Source organism: Protopterus annectens, chromosome 5.part0 (assembly GCF_019279795.1).
Source record: "Protopterus annectens isolate FY-2018-M chromosome 5.part0, PAN1.0, whole genome shotgun sequence".
Classification (NCBI taxonomy): domain Eukaryota; kingdom Metazoa; phylum Chordata; order Ceratodontiformes; family Protopteridae; genus Protopterus; species Protopterus annectens.
In genome coordinates, this window is record NC_056735.1 from 144,512,189 (window position 1) to 144,535,532 (window position 23,344).

The 23,344-nt window shown below is 45.1% G+C and overlaps 1 protein-coding gene across 1 annotated transcript in view; it reads right to left on the reverse strand.

Moving 5' to 3' along the window:
* The window catches only part of UBE3A (ubiquitin protein ligase E3A), a 1,356,883-nt gene that overhangs the window by 456,023 nt on the left and 877,516 nt on the right, over window positions 1-23,344 (reverse strand). Inside the window, exon 5 of the mRNA XM_044071814.1 lies at window positions 17,394-17,538. Within this exon, the coding sequence (XP_043927749.1) occupies window positions 17,394-17,538 (145 nt within the window). The remainder of the gene's footprint in view (window positions 1-17,393; window positions 17,539-23,344) is intronic.

A 23,344-nucleotide genomic window follows, 5' to 3' on the forward strand; every position in this document is an offset into this window, starting at 1 on the left:
CAAAACTGCTTCTGCACGCATTGAGGATATGACGTCGGTCATGCGCATTAGTACCCTGACGTACTGACGTCAGTCTAATGCGCCTTGACCGACGTCAGCCATATACTTTGGTATTCGGGCCGACTGGGACAGCGGACTACCCAATGGTTAGGACTGCAGCAATGTGGAATGAAGAACATCTGCCACACACTTCCCTTTTTTGCAAAAGTACTGCAAAAGCATGACAGCTGTTCAATAAAAGCTTACCTACAAAATAATTAGTATTCTGTATATTTAACAAAATGCAAAAGCAAATTCAGGGTTTTACTTTCTAACAAATAGTAAACAATTTTGTAACAAAATTATCTGAAATATAAGTGATGCAAAACAATCTATAGAAAGTGTTTCATTCACATATGATTTTTTAGACCTTTAACTTGCAAAAAAAAAACTGCTCTTGTAAACATTTTGCTTTACACTTCTAACCTGGAGTCAGACAACTGTGAGCAACTTTACACATGACAGCAGCACAACCCATAGACAGTCAGTGTGTGTATGTATGTCTGTACGACAGACAGACATCCATGATTTGCTGACAAGTGGTCAAACATTCACTTCTTCAATCAGGAAAAATAAGCAAATACAACTGATCAAAAATCAGCTCATCTCATATACTGCACCTTTTTTCTGTGCCAGTTTGCAGTACAGTAAGGATTGGGGAATTTGCCCTTTTGACACTATACTGCGATACTGGAGTTAATATAATTAGCAAGGGGTGTGGGGTACAGAAGGTGTCTTGGCATTCACAAAAAAAAAGTGCTGCACGCACCGCAACTTGGCATCTGTGCTATCCAGTGTCATTATCACGAATGGGGCTTGGATCCAACCTCAGATCTGAGCTGGCAACTGTCAAGACAGATCCAGAGCTCAAGCTCCTTCTCTTCCCAAGATCCCTTGCTACTTTCTAACCCTCAGATCGAGTTTGCTACCTAGTGGAAATGCAGAAAAAAAACTGTGTAAAAGAAAAAAACATTCCACTAACATCAGCCATTCTAACCTCACCAGAACCCTCACAAGGAAGGGGGAAGGATGGCAGGAATGTGATAAATGATAGCACTGATGGCAAGTTATGGTCAAGTACACAACTCTCTACCTGATGCTACCATGTCATCATTGATCACAAATAGGTCGGAGTCCCCAAGCTACTATGTGCCCTGGGTGGCCTCAAGAAAGGATATGCTGGAGCAGGGAGGAACCAAAGGAAGCCCTGTTCCTAGACACTTAGTGCAATATGTAGTGCGAAATGAAAGTGTGTGGATTAGACCAAGTCGTAGCAGCACAAATCTCATCCAAGGAAATTCTAGCCAAGAAGGCTGAAGACATAGCGACAGACCTAGTAGAATGGGCCTTAACTGGTCCGGATAATTCCAAATGCTTACTATGATAAATGAAGGAAATATAACTAGCAATCCACCTGTAAGTAGTCACTCTGGAAACTGCCTGGCCCTTTCTCTTTCAAGAAAAGGCCACAAAAAGAGCTGGTCCAACTTCCTAAATTCCTCAGTCCTTTCTAGATAAAAACGCAATTGCCTGTGGACATCTAAACAATGCAAGATATATTCTCCTTTATTAGAGTAATTAGGGAAGACCACCATTAGTTGAATCGATTGACTGTGGTTAGCTTCCGAAGCCACTCTGGGAAGAAAGGAAGGATTTGTTCTATGGGACATCCTGTCCTTATGAAAGATCATGAATGGAGGCTTAATGCTAACAGCTTTACATTCTGAGACCCTTTTAGCAGAGGTAATTGCCATTAAAAGGCTGTCTTCCAAGTAAGGAATTTAATGTCACAAGAAGCAGCTGGTTCGAAGGGTTCTTACGTCAGGGACTTCAGCATCAGTGTCAAATCCCAAGGCACGGATGGATCTTTAATAGGAGGTCTAAGGAGAAAAAGTCCTTTCAGAAAGGTTTTGCACAGCTCAGAAGAAAAAGGTAGGCTCCTTGTTCAGATGGAGATTAGAGAGGGCCACTAACTGTAGCTTAAGGGTAGAAAAACTCACCCCATCCTGAAGGGAAGATAAGAGTACAATATCAGGAATAGGGGCCAAAAAAAGGATCCAAATTATGGTGTCTAGCCCAAACACAAAATCTTTTCTATTTGCTAGAATAGACCTTCTTTGTAGATGGCTTTTGAGAAACCAAGATAATGCTATTCAGTGGGGAAGGAAGCCTGGACTGTGAAAGGATTACTGGAACTGGAGAAACCATGTGGTTAGACGAAGGGTCCGGAGATCGGAAGTGGGAGCCCCCCAGGGATGGGAAATGAGATCCGGAATGGGATCCAGTATCCAAGGTGGATACCTCAGATGAGACCTTAGGAAGAAACATACCTGGCGAGGCCAGAAAGGAGCAATGAGGATGGGGGCCTCTTCAGGAGTTGAGCATTCTGTAAGACTTTGTGTTTTAGGGGAGTAGGAGGATAAGCACAGAGGAGACCTGGAGGCCAACTGTGAATCAGAGCAGCCCTCCCTGGGTGGGACAGTAACCGCAAAATCTGTAGTTGACTGGGGAAGTAGAGATCGCAGAATGTTTTACCCCAATGGTCGAATATTTGTCTTGCTACTGACGGATTCAGGGAGCACTCGTGAGGACTTGGGATAGACCTGCTAAGCTTGTCGGCCAGCATGTTGGAACTACCGGGAATATGAGCTGCAAGAAGAAAGCGCCTGGAAGACATCGCCCAATCCCACATTCTCATGGTCTTCCTGCATGGAGAATAAGATCATGTTCCCCCTTGCTTGTTGATGTACCAGACCACCGACATGTTGTCTGTTTGAATTGCTATGGTCCCCAGATGGAGGCATTCCTGAAAGGCTTGCAATGTTAGGACTGCACTCGTCTCCAGGACACTTGTGTGCAATTTGGTCTCTGGGGGACCACATGCTTTGAACTGTCCTCCCCTGAAAATGCACCCACCTCAACAGGAAGGGATCTGTGGCCTTGGGCATAGGAAGACAAAATGGCCTGCCTAGAAAATAGGTCCTGAGATTGAAGCCAACAAGCAAGATGATTCCCTCACACCTGAGTCAACTTTATAGTCATGGACATGGGCTGTGACAGAATGGGCCACTGTAATGCCAGAGTCCACTGAAGAACTCGCATAGGATACCTGCAGAGAAGCACCAACTGAATGGCTGCCACTATCGAATGTAACTCTTGGAGAATCAAATGAACCGATGGACACTCTAGCTCCAGCAAGAGAGACCTGGCCTCGAATTAATTGGACCCTGTGGGGAGGCAGTGCTGCAGTCTCAGATATGGTGTCCAGCTGAACCCCAATGAATTACAGGTTTTGGCATGGAACAGGATGGGACTTGGGGAGACTGACTGTGATGCCTAGATGCTGGAAAAGGTGGAGGACATATCTGGTGGCCACAGACAGTCGATGGCTCATGGGAGCTGTGAGGAGCCAGTCGTACAGGTACAGAAAGACCTGGAAACCATACAGGTGGAGATGAGCTGCCACCACTGCCATACATTTGGTAAACATCTGGGGGGCTGTGGTTAAGTCCAAAGGGCAGGGCTCTGAACTGATAATGACTGGCTCCCTAACTGAAAGTGTAAGCATTTCCTGGAACATCTGTCAATCTTTATATGATAGTATGCATCCACTGAGATCCACTGAGCACATCGAATCATCCTTGAGCAACAGAGGCATAATGGACTGCACGGTGACCCTCCGGAACTTGGACTTCTTGAAGGACAAATTTAGCTTGCGGAGGTCAAGGACTGGAGGCAGGTCCACAGTCCTCTTTGGCACCAAAAAGAAGCGAGAGCAACTTCTGGATCCTCGTTGTCCTGTTGGGACCTCTTGGATGGCTCTTTCTTTAAGGTCTTGCACCTCAATATAGGCCAACTCCTTTTGGTGGGGTGGAAAGTCTGGGAGAATTTTTCGAATTGGAGGGGGTTGGAAAATGGGAATGGAGTAACCCCTGGAAATAATTTTTAGCACCCACTGATTGGAGGACAGACTTGCCCAGGCTAGTGGATGAGGGGAGAGTTGACTCCCGACTGACTCTAGGGCAGGACAGTCGGTCAGCATCTCAGGAATGCTGAAAAGGCTTCTCTGAGAAGGGCTTCAGGGAGCCCTGGTTCGGCAGACCCCCCTCTGCTCCTGGGGCGGTGTATCCCACTGAATCCTCTGCCCCAGCTAGTGGAAGAGGATTCCTGTGGAGCACCCTGGAAGAAAGACCGAGCCCTCCGGAACCAAAGTTTATTTACTTCCCCTCTGCGTCTTAGAAAAGGACCGTTGGGGAGTACAAAATTTGATCCCTACTGTGGACAGAGTCTTGCTCTCCTGCTCACTGTGGGTCAAGGTTTCCTTAACAGACGGTCCCAAACAAGGTGGATCCGTTGAAAGGGGGGGTTAGTAAAAGATGCCTTGAATGGTTCCGCAAACCTGCACAAGTGAAGCTAGGCATGCCGCCGGATGGCAATGCCGATGCCTGCCGGTCAATAGGCGACCTCAGCAGAATTGGAGATTAGCCTCATCGAAGCATTAGCCAAGGAGGTTAAGAGTAGACAGCCTCAGAGAGACTTCCTTATGGCTCTCCGGCGGCAACAACCGACAGGGAGGTGGTGAGCTTCGAAACCAAATCCCTCTGATGCCAGGTAAAATGGACCAAGTAGCTTGTTGCTCTCATTCCAAAGGTAGCTGAAGCAAACACTCACTTTCCAAAGCGGTCAATCACCTGAGACTCCCTATTCAGGGGATGGACCGAGGAAGCTTTGTTCCACTAGCTCCTTCTTAGTAGCAGCGGCCGCCATGACGGCATCTACTGGGACCCCTTTGCTCTAAAAGGAGCAGCCTTTGGGGGAACTGAGGAATTTGTCATCTCTCTTGGGCACTGGTTCCACCATGTCCAGTTCCTTCCAAGCCCTGCTAGCGATAAGGTCCACAAGCTCGTCAGCAAGGGGGCACACCCAGGTAGATGGGCCTATCCCAAATGCCTTCAGGAACTCGGACTCCTCTGAAGACAGGGATGGGAAAGACCAACTGCCTTTCTGCTTAAGAACCTCAAGGATTCCCCAAAGGCAACCTCCTTGGACAGGAGTCTGGAAGACCAGTCTCCCTCCTCAAAATCTGTATCTGCAGTGAGAAAAGAAAAGAAGAATCCTCTGGTATTCCACCACAGCTGAAATTTCACCACGATAAAGTCCTGTTTCAAACAGCAAACAAGTTTAATGGATGAGATAAAAACAGCAGTAAAGTTCCAAAAATGATAAAACGATGAGCGCTTTCGGCTATTTAGCCTTCTTCAGATCGTTAATTTTTAGTAGTAATACATATATATTTATACAAAAAGCTAGACAATGAGATTCATGGTTAATTAACTTCCTGACCAATCATAGCAGTTCTATCTATTCGTTCTCATTCGTTATAAATATATCCAATGATCTTTCTTCTACACAGCTAAGCAGCCTATAGCTTTAATTTAGGGCAATAACATTTGTAATAAAATTGGCGCCACAATTGTGCTAATATGCTGTCTTTTTGGTCAAACTCTACTGGTTGTAAATAAATCTCATAGCGCTATTCATTGGCGCATTTCTTCTGATAGTTGTGTTTAGAACAGGTATTTACCTATCACATGTGTTCTACTACCATGGCTAAAAAATACTGTTATCGGCAGTATGTTAATGTGAAGTCTCCTATCTAATTATTTACTGGTTGAGAGAGCATGTTATACCGTTCCAGTAAATTCAATTCGTTATAGCTTCCTTGCTTTTATTTTGCTGCCATCCAGTGGCCAAAAAATGTATATATTAACAACTTTATTTTAGAAAATTTCTAACAATTATGTATTGCACGGAAGGCCGACTAGCTGGATGCAGTTCCTATCCCCTAACCTGTGGTCGTCGGGGCACCTGGGAAGGGACCCAGATGCAGCACCGACACCCTCTGACAATATCGGCCCCGAGCTCTCCAGTGCTGAAGCCTTCAGAGGAAGGGAATGGTCTGAAAATTCCCAAGCCCTGCTAGCAATAAGGTCCACAAGCTCGTCAGCAGCACTCCCAACTAACTCGCACCAACCTCTCAGAGGCAAGGCATGCCCTGAGCTGAGGGCAATGGAACAGCACCAGCCAGTGACCCTGACAAGAGTCGGGAAGGTGGGAATACCTGACACCATCGGCCTCTCCTTGGAAATTCCCTGGTCCTGACATTCCAAACTCAGATGGATTAGAAGAGGCGAGTGGAGTCCTGTAGATGGGGAGAGTCCCCTGGTAACTTTGGCAGGGGGCGGTTGCAAGCCCAACTCCATTTGAGCCTCGAGGAAACTCCTCATCATCCTAAGTCCGATGGAGGGACACTTCTGGAGGACTACGATGAGACTGAAAAGTGGTGAGATCTAGCAGGGGAACTGACCCTGAATCCCATAGCCCCATGGTCCTGGGAAGGGGATATGCTCTGACAAAGTGGACCTGATTTCCTGGAGGAGCGATATAGAGAACTTTGAATTATTATAGGATCTGACAGAACTGTTGGATCCAACAGTCTAGCAAGATCCAAAGTCTTCGAAGGCAAACCAGTCGGATCCAGACATGGCTTACGCCTACTCAAATCTGAAGACCTGCGATCCATGCAAGTCTTGGATCCAAGAGACTGATTCGAGGCTCTTGGAAGTGCGGATCTCGGATCCGTAGCCGAAGAGGCTGGGCTTGGATCTAAGGATCTGCAATCAGAGAACCTCGGCTTCTTAGAGTGGGAAGAGGAGGACCCCTCCCGGAAGGAGAGGGAGGACGCCTCTTTGGCTCTTGAGAGGGCCTGGAAGGGGAGACTGAGGGCAGAGGACCACCCTGAGCCAAACCCTTCAGAAGCAGCTTATTACTACATTTCACAAGGGCCCTGGGGTTGAATGCGGCACAAATGACTCGCTTAACCTCCAGGTGCGCCAAACCTAAGCAATAAATATGATCCTAGTGTGAGTCGGAACATGGCATCTTCCAGCCACACAAGGAACATCTCTTGACACAGAAGGTTTGTCAGCCATGCCAGCAAAATAGACACACACTCGCCAGCAACAACCTAATAACTAAAATATGTTTAACTTATTAGTCTAACCTTAAGAAGGAATATAACATCTACTATTATTGTTAACTCACTCGAAAAAAAGGGCAGAGAAAAAACTGCATGGGGTAGGAAACCTAACTAAAAAACTGGTTAGAATGCTGGAAGGGAGGTAATGCAGCTAAACTATCTAAAACTACCAAAAAACTGGAAAGAAACAAGCTAAAACCCAAAAAGAGAAAGCACTTAACCTGTGACTAACAGCCTGAGCTGTGTGGATAACATCCAAGTGTTTCAGCAGCAAATGAGATCTGAGGGTTAGAAGGTAGTAAGGGATTACGGGAAGGGGAGGAGCTTGAGCTCTGGATTTGTCTGACAGTTGCCAGCTTGGATCCAAGACCTATTAGTGATCATGACATGGATAGCATTAGATAAAAGGTGTTTTACTTTTTTTTTTTTTTTTTTTAGTTTTTTTTAATCTGTCAGTTGCGTTCAATCAGTTACTATTCAATAGTTTACTTATCCAATATATGGACATACATTATATACACACAAAGTTTTTATATACATGTAATACAGTAGATAGTCGATTACTAGAACACTGATTATCCGAATGCAGCTTCCCAAAGTTTTTGGGTAGGAAAATCAAAGTCTGAATATCTAAACATTATACGTATTAGGTTGTGTGTGTTTTTTGAGCTTGTAGCCCACTCATGTGAAAAACATTCTTTATTGTCCACTGCAATCACTGAATGGTTGAAAAGCATGCAGAAAATATAAGAAGTTATGTACTCACCATAACGTTCCATCTGAGTAGGTAAACTTCATTTGTCAGCAACCTATGGATTATCGGATCCATATCGGATCTGAGCCGGCAGTTTCCAACAGCTGAGATCCGAGCTCCAAGCTCCTCCCCTTACCATAATCCCCTGCCATCCCTTACTGACCTCAGATCGAGTTTGCCTAAAAGCAACACCTGCAATATCATAGAAGAGGAGACCTCTATAGGTTAACCTGGATACAATCCGTCATGACACAGGAATACCATGAACATCCAAGTAGGTCAGGGGGACGGAGGGAGGGACGGTTGCTGACAAATGAAGTTTATCTACTCAGATGGAACGTTATGGTGAGTACATAACTTCTTAATCTGAAGTAGTTAACTTCATTTGCGCATCAACCTATGGGACAGAGTCCCCAGCTACCTGAATCTTGGGAGGTCCTCATGGAAGGATGTTCCGGAGCACTGCAGAGCCAAAGGACGCTCTCCCTCTGGAGACAAAATCCAACTTATAGTGGTTTATAAATGTATGAGATGAAGCCCACGTGGCTGCTGAGCAAATGTCATCCAAAGATACTCTAGAACGAAAAGCAGCGGAGGTCGAAATAGACCGAGTAGAATGGGCATGGACTCCCTGAGGTGCAGGCCGGCCAGAACTCTCATAAGCCAGAAGAATACACTAGGAAATCCACCTTGACAATGTGACTTTCGAAACAGGTTTCCCCAGACTAGGTTTAGCAAAGGATACAAACAGCTGGTCTGATTCCCTATGACCAGCTGTCCTGTGTAACTAGAATCGTAGTTGTCTGTGTACATCTAAGGAATGCAACTTGTACTCACCCTTATTCTGATAATTGGGAAAGAAGACTAGTAAGTTAATAGACTGGTTGATATTAGATTCAGATGCAATTTTGGGCAGAAAGGAGGGATTGGTCCTGAGGGATACTCTATCTCTGTGGAAAGTCAAGTACGGTGGCTTGGCGCAAAGGGCTTGAAGTTCCGAAACCCTTCTTGCCGAAGCAATGGCAACAAGAAAAGCTGTTTTCCAGGATACGAATTTGAGATCCACCGAAGCTGCAGGCTCAAAGGGAGCAGTTGTTAAAGCCTGGAGTGCCAGCACTAAATCCCAAGGAGGGACTACATCCTTCACCAGGGGTCTTAGTAAGAAGGTGCCTTTTAAGAAGGCCTTGCACAATCTGGATGAGGTCAAAGGACCCAGATCACATCCAACATGGTAATGAGAGATAGCTGCCAATTGTACTTTGACTGTGGAGGAGCTAGCACCTTGGTCAAATAACCCTGATAGAAAGTCTAATATTGCTGGCAACGGAGCTGTAAAGTTCTTGTGCTCCGCCCAGATAGAAAAACGTTTCCATTTGCTATTATAAACCCTTCTAGTAGACGGCTTGTGAGCAGCTACTAGGATGGCTTTGACCGGGGAAGAGATACCGGGAGTCCTAGCTAACAGTGGAACTGGATCAACCAAGCCGTGAGCTTGAGGTTGTTCAGGTTCGGGGCCGGCAGGCTCAATGGGTGAGAACACACAACGGCCAGCAAATGATGTCCCAAAAATGTTTTATTAGCAAATTCACATAGGATAAAGATATCCCCAAGCTCCAAACCGGTTTCGGTTACCCTTCTTCAGTGGAGCATATAAATTAAAAAGAGAGAGAGAGCCAACAAAACATATGATACTATAAATAGTATCTGTTGGTCCAATATTAACCAATCAGAGTCATCTATTGTGGTCTGATTAGACCTTAAGCACCAAAAGGTTATACAAATGCATTCAAAAGTGCCAAAATAAAACATAGATTCAACCAAAAAATAAAAATAAAAAACAAAAAAACAAAAAACATTAAACAAATTAAGAAAAGCTGCACATATTCTAGGATAAATGTAAACACTACATGATATATAAATGTATACGTATGGACACTCATTAGTCAGCAGTATACCCTAGGTATATGAATAGATTAAAGATGATCATTAATACCTGGGGGAAATAGTGCCCCCAAGTGTATAATCCAGTATTTCTCCTTACGTGTTAAAATATTCTCCCACCCTAGTTGGTGACTTCTATCGCCAACAACCCGATCTATAATGGTGAACCTGAATTTAGCCGTAGGATGCTTAGTTGTATGTTGGTAGAGCGCATTAGTTACTTTCTTATTTCTAATATTACTTCTGTGTTCCCCAATCCTAATTTTTAATGGACGGGAAGTTTTTCCTACATAAAAGGCAGAGCATTGACAGGTAGCAAGATATATAACCCAACTCGTGGAACAATTCCCAAAAAACTTTAAATCATATACCTTACTGGTATTGGCACTACTAAAGGATTTGGTTTTGTTAATTTCATTGCATGACATACAATGCCCGCAAGGAAAAGTGCCAATCAATTCTTTACCCGTCATTGTTAATTGTTTGTATCTGGCACCTCCACTACCATGATGTTTATAATGTGAGAAAATTGAACCAAGAGTTTTGCTGGGTGAGAAATCAGATCCGGAATGGGATCTAGAATCCAGGGAGGATTCACCAGATGAGACCATAGATATGGGAACCACGCCTGACGAGGCCAGAATGGGGCTATGAGGATTATTCTGCTCCCCAACCATCTGGCTTTTTGCAGAAACTTCAGCATCAGGTGAAGTGGAGGGTAAGCATAAAGTAGACCGGGTGGCCAAACATGCATCTTGGAGATTCCCCGGGTGGAGGAATTAGAGCGAAGTAGTCGTTGCACTTTGTGTTTGAGGGAGAAGCAAAAAGATTGCAACGAGGTTGACCCCATTTGGAGAAAATCTGCTTTGCTACTTTGAGATTCAGAGACCACTCGTACGGCGAGAGGATGGTGCGACTCAATCTGTCCGCTAGGATGTTGGACCGTCCCAGAATGTGCATCACTATGAGAAAACGGTTGGTGGAAATTGGCCATTCCCACACTCTCATGGCCTCTCGACAAAGTGGATAGGACCTGGTTCCCCTTTGTTTGTTGATATACAAGACGACCGACATGTTGTCCGTCTGGATCGCAATTGTTCCGACGAGAAGAAAGCTCTGTAGTGCTTGCAATGCTAACAGCACCGCCCTCATCTCTAGGACATTGATATGCAGTGAGGTCTCCACATGGTTCCATGTGCCTTGGACGGTCCTGCCCAAGCAATGACCCCCCCCACCCGAGGCGAGAGGCGTCCGTGGTCACCATGGTTAAGGGAGGGGACATAGAAAAGGGGCGCCCCTTCTGGAGGTCCGGAGATTGAAGTCACCACAAGAGGGCTCTCCTGCAAACCCTGCTGAGAGGAACAGGATGGCTCAGGGGGTAATGAAGGAAGGACCATTGGACTTGGAGGGTCCATTGCAGGATTCTCATATTTAGGCGCGCCATGGGCAAAAGGTTGATAGTTGCCGCCATCGAGCCCAAGGCCTTTAGGACCAATTCCGCCGGAGGGGCTGGGCAATGAAGAATGGCCTGCACATGAAGTTTTAAAGATTGCAGCCGGTCCGGAGTCAAGAAGGCTATAAGCTGATTTGTGTTCAATCTGGCTCCGATGAAGTCTATGACCTGAGTCAGAAGAAGGGAAGATTTTCCCACATTGATCGTGATCCCCAGCCGGGGAGCTAGGTGAAGAAAATAATTCCTGGCCATGCAGAGTAGATGCCTTGTGGGGGCGGTCATGAGACAGTCATCCAGGTATATGGAAAGACCTGAACTCCCTGGAGTCTCAGTTGGGCTGCTACCACAGTTAACACCTTGGTGAACACCCTGGGGGCTGTGGTGAGACCAAAGGGGAGGACCCTGAATTGGTAATGGCTGGCTCCTAGCCTGAAGCAGAGAAACCTCCTGGACCGTCTGTCCATCAAGATGTGGTAGTACGCATCCTTGAGGTCTATGGAGCACATCCAGTCATTCTCCTGCAAGAGGGGGAGAATGGATTCAAGGGTGACCATCCGAACTTTTCTTTGGTTACCACCAGGTTCAAGAGAGAAAGGTCGAGAACTGGCCTTAAGTCCCTCATCTTTTTTGGCACCAAGAAGAACCTAAAAGCCTGATCCGTACTGGTCTGGGGGGACATGCTGGATCGCTCCCTTTTCTAGCAGCCGCTGAATTTCCGCGGCTGTGGCCTCCCTCTGCTCGGGTGGGACATCGGGGAGGGATCTGGATCTGAGAGGGGGATGGAGAAAAGGAATCTCGTAGCCTCTGGATATAATCCGAAGCACCCAGCAGTCTGTTGTGATGGACTCCCAAGCTGCTAGGTGCTTCGAAAAACGCCCTCCGACTGCCTCCAGAGTGGAGCAGTCGGGTAACCCCTCAGGGTTGCTGCGTGGGCCGATCAGAGAAAGGTTCTCTGGACCCAAAGTTTTTCGGGCCCCCTCTGCCTCTAGGGTGGGATCCACTCTGTCCTCCTCTGCCCCTGAAGGACGGGGGGTCCTGAGCAAAACGGGACTGCTGAGACTTCCGGAACCACATCTTCTTCTGTCCCTTTTGGTTCTTGGAGAAGGACCTCTGGGGATCAGAGAAGCGGACATCGGGGGAGCAGAGAAGCGGACATAGACGGCAGACAGCATCTTCTCGTCTTTCTCGCTCTGGACTAAAGTGTCGCGTACGGTCTTGCCAAAGAGGGCAGAACCATCAAACGGGACGTTAGCAAATGACGCCTTAAAGGGTTCCGCAAAATCACAGTGGCGGAGCCACGCCTGTCGCCTTAGGACGACGCCCGCTCCGCTAGCTCTAGCGGCTCCCTCCGTAGCATGGGATAGTAGCCGCATAGAGGTACTGGAAATAGACCTAAGAGTGGCCATACGGGTAGAGTAAACTTGTTTGTCCTCTGCCGACATGGACTCTGGGGAAGCATTAGCGTACTCTTTGATAAGGTCCCGCTGGAGTCGTATGACGTGTGCCATATAGTTCAGCAACCTTACCGAGAAGATGGCTGAAGCAAACACCCGCTTCCCCAAGCGGTCCATCGCCCGAGACTCCTTGTCAGGAGGGTGGACCGTGGGACTCTCCTGGGCTAGTTCCCTTTTAGTGGCAGCCACCACCAACATGGCATCTACGGGGGTCCCCTTACTCCAATGTGATCTGTCCGAGGGGGGGCTAAGAACTCTGTCCGGCCTCTTGGGAATGGGCTCCACAGTGTCCGGCTCCTTCCATGCCCTGGTAGTGATCAGATCTACCAGGGGGTTGGCTGGAGGGGACACCCAAGAGGTAGATGGGCCTGCTTCAAACGCCTCCAGAAACATGGACTCGTCCGAGGTAGGCTTTGGGGCAGACCACCCCCAATAATCCTGAGCATCTCCATGATGTCTCCAAATGAGACGTCTTCAGGGGGGGTGATCTTGGGGAGCCTTCCCCTTCCTCCAAGTCTGTGTCCTCTGTCAAGGACTCAGGGGAGTCCAAGTGCCTCCTTTTACACTTGCGTTTGTGAGGGACTTCCTCGGGGGGCTGTCCGAGGAGGCCTCAACAACCACATCCTGTTCCAACAAAGGAACAATCTGGGACGTAAGAGCAGGCTGTCCCTGGGGCCGGGTGATGTAAGTCGGGCCCATCTGAGAGGGAGTGCAGTGTGGGGCCGTAGCTAGGGCCGGGGGCCTGGAGTCCCTCGACAGAACCCTCTCCACCACGTCGAAGGCCGAAGGAGAGCTGCTCTCTCTAGGATCCGAGAGCAGACCCTCCCACGGATCTGACACGCGGATCGGAGCCGGCACCGAGGTGATCGGATCCGATGGCCCAGTATGCTCTGACCTGGACGGAGCCGAAGGCATACTAACCATCTCGGATCCGAAGCTCAGCTCTCGACTCTGAGAGCTCGAATCCGCAGAAAAGGGACCCGACAGACTCTAGGGTGCCATCGGCACCGAAGCACTCTACTACCAGCACCGACAGTCCCCCTGCTCCAATGCTAGTTGGCTCCGAAGACCCCAAACCCGGGAAGCGGGTCGGGGAAGGAGCAATCGGGACAAAACATGGGGTCGAGCTCCCCCCCAGAGGGGGGGGGCAGGAGCACTCCCATCTGCAGTTGGGCCTGGAGGAACCTTCGCATCATTAGGTCCAAGTCTGCATCAGTTAAACTTCTAGTGGACCTAGAGGAGGCCACCGAGGCGGGACGGGAGTGCCGCCTCGATGACCTCGAAAGAGACCGGGCCTCCTCCTCCTCCGGCCCTGGCGAGAAGCAGGGTGAACGGAGCCGAGGAGGAGAAGGCTCGGAGGTCTCGGGGGGAGAAGCCCACTTGGCTGGCGGGGCCGATGCAGAGGCTTCGGCCCGCCGCTTGTGATGCTTCTCCTTGCGCTTCCCACATCTAGTTTCCCTATCCTCTTGGCCCAAGGAGGGAGGTTGAGTCCTGGCCAAGGGAAGGAAAGTAGCCGAATGCGCTGCCGCAGCCGCAGCAGGAGCCACGGGGGGACCAGAGGATGGAGCCAAGTCTGGGGGCAGAAGTCCCGCGAGAATCCGCTTCGACCTCCGGTCCTTGAGAGCCCTGGGGTTGAACGCTGCACAAATAGTGCAGCCGGATGACAGGTGTTCAACCCCAAGGCATAAAACGCACCGAGTGTGGCCATCCGCTGGGGAGAGCTTATGGCCACACTCGGTACATTTAGAAAAAAATGTTTTGGGGGCCTCTGCCATAGTAAACTAAAAACACACTCACTAGGCCCCAAAACCACACACACCCCAACGCTCACGAAATGGGGGGGGGGGATACAAAAAGGGTACACTAACAAAAAGTTTAACAAACTATCCTAAAACAAACACACACACAAACAATGCACCCACAACTTTAGCTATCCAAAAAAAAAGAGAGGATTTCCCACAGAATATACGTTCTAAGGCCCTGGAAGCTCGAGATCAAGCTGCTGGTGTAACCGCGGCAAACTAGATCTGAGGTCAGTAAGGGATGGCAGGGGATTATGGGTAGGGGGAGGAGCTTGGAGCTCGGATCTAAGCTGTTGGAAACTGCCGGCTCGGATCCGATATGGATCCGATAACCCATAGGTTGATGCACAAATGAAGTTAACTACTTCAGATCAAGATTTTTTGCATTTTTTTTTTTTATCTAGTTCAATGCATGTTTGATTATCCTAACTATCCTAGGCCCCAATTACTTCAGATAATCTACTGTATGCTACATGGGAGGCTTTAAGTGTCACACAAAAAGAGACTTCATGGCTGAATGTGTGATCTTTTAACAGCATAATGGCATACAAATGCAAATCGGCTACACTGTACAGCCCTGGGCTGGAGTACTATAATATCCACAGATATATATATATATATATATATATATATATATATATATATATGAGGATCTGAGGATGTTACTTTGATGACAGATACTGTGCCTAAATCTAAAAACAACCATATGTGGCAAATAGATCTTAGCTGGTTAACATTACCCACAATAAATAACAATTAAGAGTAACTGGTAAGCCAATAAATGTCTCTGACATTAAGGGTCACCAAATGGAATAGACAGAGCGCCTTGGCAAAATATTACATCCTAAACATGCCAGTTCTGGAGCATCTTTGTTGGTGCCAAAGCTGTGAAATGCTTGAACACCAATATCGGAGCAAAACTGAGTGAAAGCAGTCATCTATGTGGAATTTTTAAAAGTACAGGACATTTAATATTCTGCTAGAATGAATGCAGAACTGCACTTACTAGGTGCAGTTACGCTAGACTGGGATGCCGGACCCAACTAAGAAAGGACACACTTTCTTTGCCTAGCCATCGTAAACAAGCATCTACAGACCCATGACATTCTGGGAAAATAAAGCAACACCAAACAAGCCTGTGCACGCGTATGTTACTCTGAGTTCAGTAGTAGCAACAGGAACATACAAGGACTTCCGTTTTGTATGGCATAAAGAACTCTAAGCACATGTGCATACTTTCAGAGAACACCTTGGACTGCTTGAGGTAAGCTTCAGACAGTGGTTGGTATTACAATTTCTAAATTAATAAATAAACATTCTCTGAATGTCCATGCATGGATAATGCAGTATTACAACAGGTTCTTCATGAATGCATTCATTGCCTAAGTCAGTACAGCTGTACAGAGTACTATCAATGACCAAAACAGAGGTTCCACAAAAAGAAAAAAAATGGTACTTACGTACTATCACAACCAGATTTACAAAGTCCCATAATTAGTTATGTTTGTGCAAAAACAGGTACGTTAACTTTAGAAGTGGTGTGTAAACAATTAGTAGTACTAGGTCACAGCAGGTATGAGGCAGCAATAGGAATAACAGTGAAATGTACTGCGTGGCAAGCCTCATGTCTTCTGTGACCTCCACAGTGGCACACTGCTTTACAAAGCCTGCATTCCTCATTACCGATCATAACTCTTTGTAGTGCATGGGGTTGTATGTATACTACCAGTTTGGGGGGGGGGGGGAGTTATTGTTTTTTTAAGCCAGTAAAGCATTTAGGAAGTGCTGTGTCATATACATATCATTACAGAGAAAAACTCAGGGACTGATGTCTGCAAACCTCCACAAGAACTACATTTTTAATGAAGTACTTCAGAGTCAAGAGCAAATTAACGTCCCTTCTGAGAGACCAGGGGTGTGTAACAACTGATCAGACACCTGCAAAAGGAGATTTCAAAAGAAGTCAGTTACTTTACGTCAATGAGCCATGTTCCTGACTTCTTGTGTTGTTGGGAACGTGGCGACTTTCCTGACTTGTAATATTAACATTACTACTTTGTATTGACTAACTAGATGTGTATTCTGCATCTTACTGAATGTATTCTATTGTACTATCTAATCATTGTATATTGCTTATATTTCTGTGGAGCTTTTCTCCCCGGGCCTCCTCTGAAAATGGGCTTCTGGCCCAGTAGGACTTTCCTGGTAAACTTGTTGTGTCTTTCGGCTTTTCCCGGTTAGGGGTCGCCACAGCGGAACTCCGGTCTGTTAATGATTGGCAGTAGATTTTTACGTGCCAAGTTGCCGGCACTGACGCACAACCTTCAACGAAGGTACGCCCATTCACACATGTCTCCACATAAAGACGCTCTAGCTGAGAATCGAACAGGACGACGTCTTACTGTGAGGCGACAACGCTACTGCAGCACCACCACTGCAGTACTTTCCTGGTAAACTAATGTAAATAAATAAACGATGACTGAGAAGCAGCAGTCAGGTGTACAGGTCAGGAAGGAACACCTCCAGGGAAGAGGAATTTTGCCGTTATTCCTCTTCCTGCGTGGAAAAACTATCTTACACAAGAAGACTTAAAGAGTTTACACACCCCTTCTTAGGTTAAGAGACATGGTTTCTTGAAAATTTTACAAATTATGGGACTTTATAAAACTGGTTGCGAAAAGTACCGAAAATACCACTTCAAGGCCTGTAGTTTGCCTTATTTTTCCCTCTACAATTTGTCATTGTTAGTAAGACATACCAAAGTAAGCCAATGTAAACCAATAAAAGTGTTCTCCATTACATAATTATGTATTCATTTTAAGGTGACTAACTATACTGACAAGCAATACCCAATTACCACCAAGACTTTTGGGAACAAAAAGTAGTTTGTCTAACCTTAATTTTAACCTACCAATATCTGGGTTGAAGATTTCCTCCACAACCAGCTGAAAGAATTCTTTGGAAACGCCTCCTTCGTCTACTCCTTGTTCTCCTTCAAACTCTACATACAACTGTTTCTTCAAGTCTGCAGGATTTTCCATGGCAATCATTTCAAGCTATTAAATGCATACAAGTGTATTTAACTTATTAAAATATCACAAAGACATGAATCAAAAGAGTTACATTGACTTATTTGCTACTCTTGTAACAGAACCATTACAGTAAGTTAAACAAATGAATCAGATACAGTCTGAAAACATTCTTAAGGACATGACATGGAACTCGCGTGAAACTAATATTCTTGTCCATTAATGCTTATAGGTTAACAAAATGCAATGACTTTTATCCAAAAAATACAGTACCGATGAGGGCCAAATATATGTTTTCCCTAATATCCAATATTATTTTCATTAAGCAATGGAAACCATGCTGCCAAGGTAATACCCCTGCAAGTACACACGACTACTGAAATGAGCATTCAAACTACCTCAGCTGAAGTCGGTCATTAACCTAGTTAACTTGAGTCCAAATTCCTCACTCACTGAGTTAACAAATGTACACAACTATCCCTCTGCTTGTGAAGTACACTGTTCAGGCATAACTTAAAACAGGACAAGTAAAAAATGAACTGTATGACTGACGACAGTTACAATCACTACATTCACCTAATCACTACAGCAGTTAATATATGCGACAAACTTAAATTTTAGCTTTAAGAATTAATTTGCTCTATACAAGTCATAGGAAATGCTCAGTCAACACTTCCTTAGTCTCTCAAATTGCAGGCAACACCTAGAATGTGGCAGCTGTAAACTAAAGTTAGCCTACATTTCCTTTAGGTCATATAAAACTCTGACCTTAAAAAGTTAAGTACATCATCCCCTCATCTGTTACTGCTCTGAAGTATTCTGTAGACAGCACACGCTAACTTACAGTACCATCACCTAGTCTTCTATGTTAACTCCCATAACCAAGATGACAGAATCACTGAAGTCTCTTATGATCATGTGAGACATCAAGGGCATAATATCCTAAACATAAAACAAATGCATTAGCATAATTTTACAATAACCATCTCCAAACTAAACTCTTCTAAAAAGGATGGTCCTTACAGTTGTTTGGTTCAGAATGAAGTGCTCAGGCTTCAAGTTGCACATCCCTTATCAGTTTGACTGGCAAAGTAATTTGTAATGAGGGGCTGGCATCCCCTAATGCCTACTCAGCTGGTTCTACAACGGGGGGGGGGGGGAGTTTGAAAGGCAGCCCCTCTTACAAAACAAAATAAAGAGAAAACACAATCTCAACATATGTGTTGCAATGACACAATATGATCATCTCAAGTTATGTTCCCTGCATGTGGGGGAACAATATAACAAATTCACACCATCTCTTCAACCATTAAAGGGCCCTAAGGAACCAGTACAAAACCACCATCAGACCATTTAAACAAACTCGGCTACATTTCATCAGTGCAAGCCAATAATGTTTCCTCTACAATATCCTGCCAAGGTACATCATCTTCTAAAACTCTGGCAGTTACACTAAGCCCTCATCTTCCTGTCAAGATTTTGAAAAGGTATACTCCACAGTCTGAAAACACCTCTCATCAATCTTCACAAGTCTAAAATTCTCAGCTTTAAAATAAAAGCTCACTTTCTGCCTAGCTATGAAACCACTTTCCAACATTAAAAGGTTGTGGTTCTGAGGGATCAGAGTTGATACAGTTCAAATAAATTAAAATCTCCTACTCCTCTGCAATTATTTTTAAAAGCCTAATACATAAAAACATCAAGGGAAAGCTCTGTACTCACTCAAAGGAAGGGGATTTTTCATAACTTTGCACAAAGAATGCCCTGCAGTTCACCCAAACATCTTTAGAGCCATCACTACCCTTTACGAAGATTCTACAAAGTTACACATCAATAATGATCTCAATCGAATGAAATTAACTTCACCTTTAACTCTTCTTATGAAACGGTTATCCTATTTGCCGCGAGTACACGTTAATAGGCTTAAACAAAGGCCAAGTAAAATTAGCCCCATTTCTTGAATTGAATACTTAAGACACAGGCACACTGGCTTTATAAACTCTCTCACAGATATAGGACTACACTAGAATATCCGCAACAGGGTCAACAGTTCTCTTACACAGCCTAAACACAAGGTAAGTTGGAACTCCCCATATTCACCCTATCTTGCAGTTAACAAGGTAGTTCCCCCCAAGGATCTACTTTTGGTTCTATTTTCAGTCTTTACATAAAACCCTACGCCCTTCTCAATATCTCAAAATTACCATAATATAGTATGCCAATTAATAACACCAACCTGCCATGCAAAGACCTCTCTCAAACTACTGACACATTCCTTCAAGAAAAAATTTATAAATGAACTGTGGATGAAAGAGTCTCACCTTTTATTAAACCCAACAAAAAGTCTATTTTCTCACCTGAAGTATTCGATAATTACCACTCATGAATTTCACCACTCAACCCCTCATCTATTGATGTATAACTCTAATGGGCCCTTTGTCCACACACACTCAACTTTCTCAAGTGCATTATAAACATGCAAGATTCACCCTGCCGGTCACATCCAAAGCTTTTCATCGTAACATTTTCACATACCTAAACCGGCCTCCTTTTTTTAAGTAACAATTTATTCCTTCTCGCCTTCTCAAAAAATATTTCTATTTCGCTGTTTTATTCCTTATTAAGCATGACACATCACTTTCACACAGCCCCACTCAACTGAAGCTCAGCTCATCCTGAAATCCCAGAGTTATAACTGCTAAAGTGATGCTTTGTTACTAGGTAACACTGGGAACAAACTACTTAATAATAAAATCTGCGACTACCCCAAATCACGTCATTTTCTTTTCTTATAACAAACAAAATATATATGCTACAAAAAAATTACATTAAAGTTTCCGTTGCCACTCAACTATCCAATCATTACATTTATATCAGACTGTACCATCCTTTCAAATAGCAGAGTCCATTACTGATACTTAATACTTCTTACCTCTACTTCAACTGTCCTTTTTCAAAATTGCATTCTCCAACTTCATAATGTTCATAAGTATGTATCGTATAAGATTTTACCACTACAAGGAATTAACCAATACTGTACCAATTAATCTATTATGCTGTCCTCAATCAAGTTTGCAGTCATGACACTACGCTTTATTTACCTGCACACTGAAGCTTTTCCCCTTAGCCCTTACACTTCAGTTCAAGAGGCTGAATTACTAGGATTATGACCTGACTAAGAAAAACTAGGGAATTTCAAAATCACAGATCACAATGCTGTAGTACTGTGCAGCATGAACAATGTTCTTCACCAAAAACAAACTGATGGACTCATTCACCAACAAATTTAAGGAAAAAGCCCTTTACACACCACCCAAGGTGCAGTGACAGCAATATTTGAACATCCTGTTGAAGTAGAGAATTTCATTTCAACACAGCAGATAAGCATTAACCCCTTTTATTCTGCAGTTATGCATGACCAAGCAGCCAGCATCAAAATTACAAGCAAAAGATACAGTGTAGGGAGCACATAGGTCCTGGCAGGAAAAAAATGCAAGGGTCATTTACCTATCCTGAAGGTGAATTAAAGTAAACCACTCCATTTTGCTTCAGGAAGCTGATATGAACAGGGTTACCACCTGTCCCACTTTGTGAGGGACAGTCCCTCTTTGGGCAGTTGTGTCCCACAAAAAAATTGTAAAAATGGCAAATGTCCTGAGATTTTAGGACAAAATTATTTCCTATATTTTATGTAATAGTTGCATAAAACTTTTAGTTATGTACTCACCATAACTTCAGATGTTTGGGATCCATCTCGCCTACATTCTGACTGATGGGTTCGGAGCCGATCCCTCGGCTCCGACTCGGCACGCTTATGCCAAAGAGCGAAGTCTCTTATTGGCTGAGCTTACTATATCCCAGGATGCACCACTACCAGTCCCCCAGATCTAGTTTGTCCGCATACATGCACACATGCACGCCCTGCTTATATAACATCGTCAGATGAAACAAGATAAAACAGTAGAACTCAAAACCGTTCAATCTCTTCTGATCTCCAAGGCAGGGGAAGGAGGGTGGGTATTAGGAATGTAGGCGAGATGGATCCCAAACATCTGAAGTTATGGTGAGTACATAACTAAAAGATGTTATGTGATCCTATCTCGCCTACATTCTGACTGATGGGACAGCGTCCTAGCACCTGAATCCTGGGTGGCTCACTGGAAAACACTCCTGAGTACCGTGGAACCAAATGAAGCTCGTCCTTTAGATGCCACATCCAATTTGTAGTGGGAAATGAAAGTGTGCGGATTGGACCAAGTAGCCGCAGCACAAATTTCCGATATAGCGAGCTTGGAATGAAAAGCTATAGAAGTAGCCATAGCTCTGGTAGAATGAGCTTTGATAGATGTTGTAAGTTGCTTATTCAAGAAGAATAAGCCTGAGTTATGCAATCTCTGATCCATTTGGAGATAGTAGCTTTTGTGATGGTTTGGCCCAATTTATTATCTGAGAAGGACACAAACAACTGGTCTGACTTACGAAGTTGCTGAGTCCTGTCTAAATAGAAGCGTAATTGCCTGTGAACATCCAATTTATGGAGAGTGTATTCTGCTTCATTGGAGAATTTTGGGAAGAAAACTGGTAGCTCTAGAGATTGTTGGAGACAGAAACTAGAACAGACCTTTGGGACAAAGGATGGATTAGGCCTAAGTGATACTCTATCCTTGTGGAAAATCAAGTACGGTGGCTTAATAGACAGGGCTTGAAGCTCTGAAACTCTTCTTGCAGAAGTAATCGCAACTAAGAAGGCAGTTTTCCAAGACAGATATTTTAACTCACATGTAGCAGCCGGTTCGAAAGGGGAAGATGTTAATGCGCGAAGCACCAAATCAAGATCCCACGGAGGTGCAGGATGAAAAATTGGGGGTCTTAATAGGCTCGCACCTTTAATGAAAGTTTTGCATAGTCTGCTGCTCATCAAAGGAGGATCCATGGATTCATGGAATTTAGAGATAGCCGCTAGTTGGACTTTAATAGTTGAGACAGAAGATCCTTGATTAAACAGGGATGTTAAGAATTTCAAAACCTCTGGGACAGGAGCAGTGATAGGGTCTAAGCCCTTGAGTTGAGCCCAGATAGCAAACCTCTTCCACTTACTGAGGTACAATTTGTTAGTGGTGGGTTTGTGGGCGAAGATAAAATGTGAACAACTTCCGGGTCTAGTGTGTGCCTTCTGACTAAAGTCGGAAGTGGAGGAGCCAAGCTGTCAATTTCAAAGATTGAAGGGACTGATGCCGATGTCCCGACTGATGGATTAGCAAGTCCGAATTAGGTCTAAAGTCCACGGATCGTCCACCGCATGCTTCTTCAGGTAAGGAAACCATACCTGACGAGGCCAGTATGGGGCAATCAGTATCATTGAGGACCCCAATTGAGAAGCTTTTGAATAACTTTGGGGAGAAGTGGAATTGGAGGAAAGGCATAAAGTAGCCCTGTTGGCCAAGGTTGTGCTAGAGCATCCATAGCTGGTACTCCTGATGTGGGATCAAGGAGAAGAACCTTTGGCACTTGGTGTTTAGTGGAGTTGCAAATAGGTCGCAGCACGGCGTCCCCATCTCCTGAAAACCTGAGCTGCTACTGTGTGGTTTAGAGACCACTCGTGAGGAGAGAGAATTGTCCTGCTCAATTTGTCTGCCAATATATTTGACCTTCCGGGATGTGGGTCGCTACCAAGAAGCGGTTGGTAGCTACAGCCCATTCCCACACTCTCATGGCCTCTCTGCAAAGGGGGTATGATCTGGTCCCTCCTTGTTTGTTCAGATACCAAACCACCGACATGTTGTCTGTGTGGATGGCGATGATGCCCTGAGGAAGAAACTTGTGTAAGGCCTGT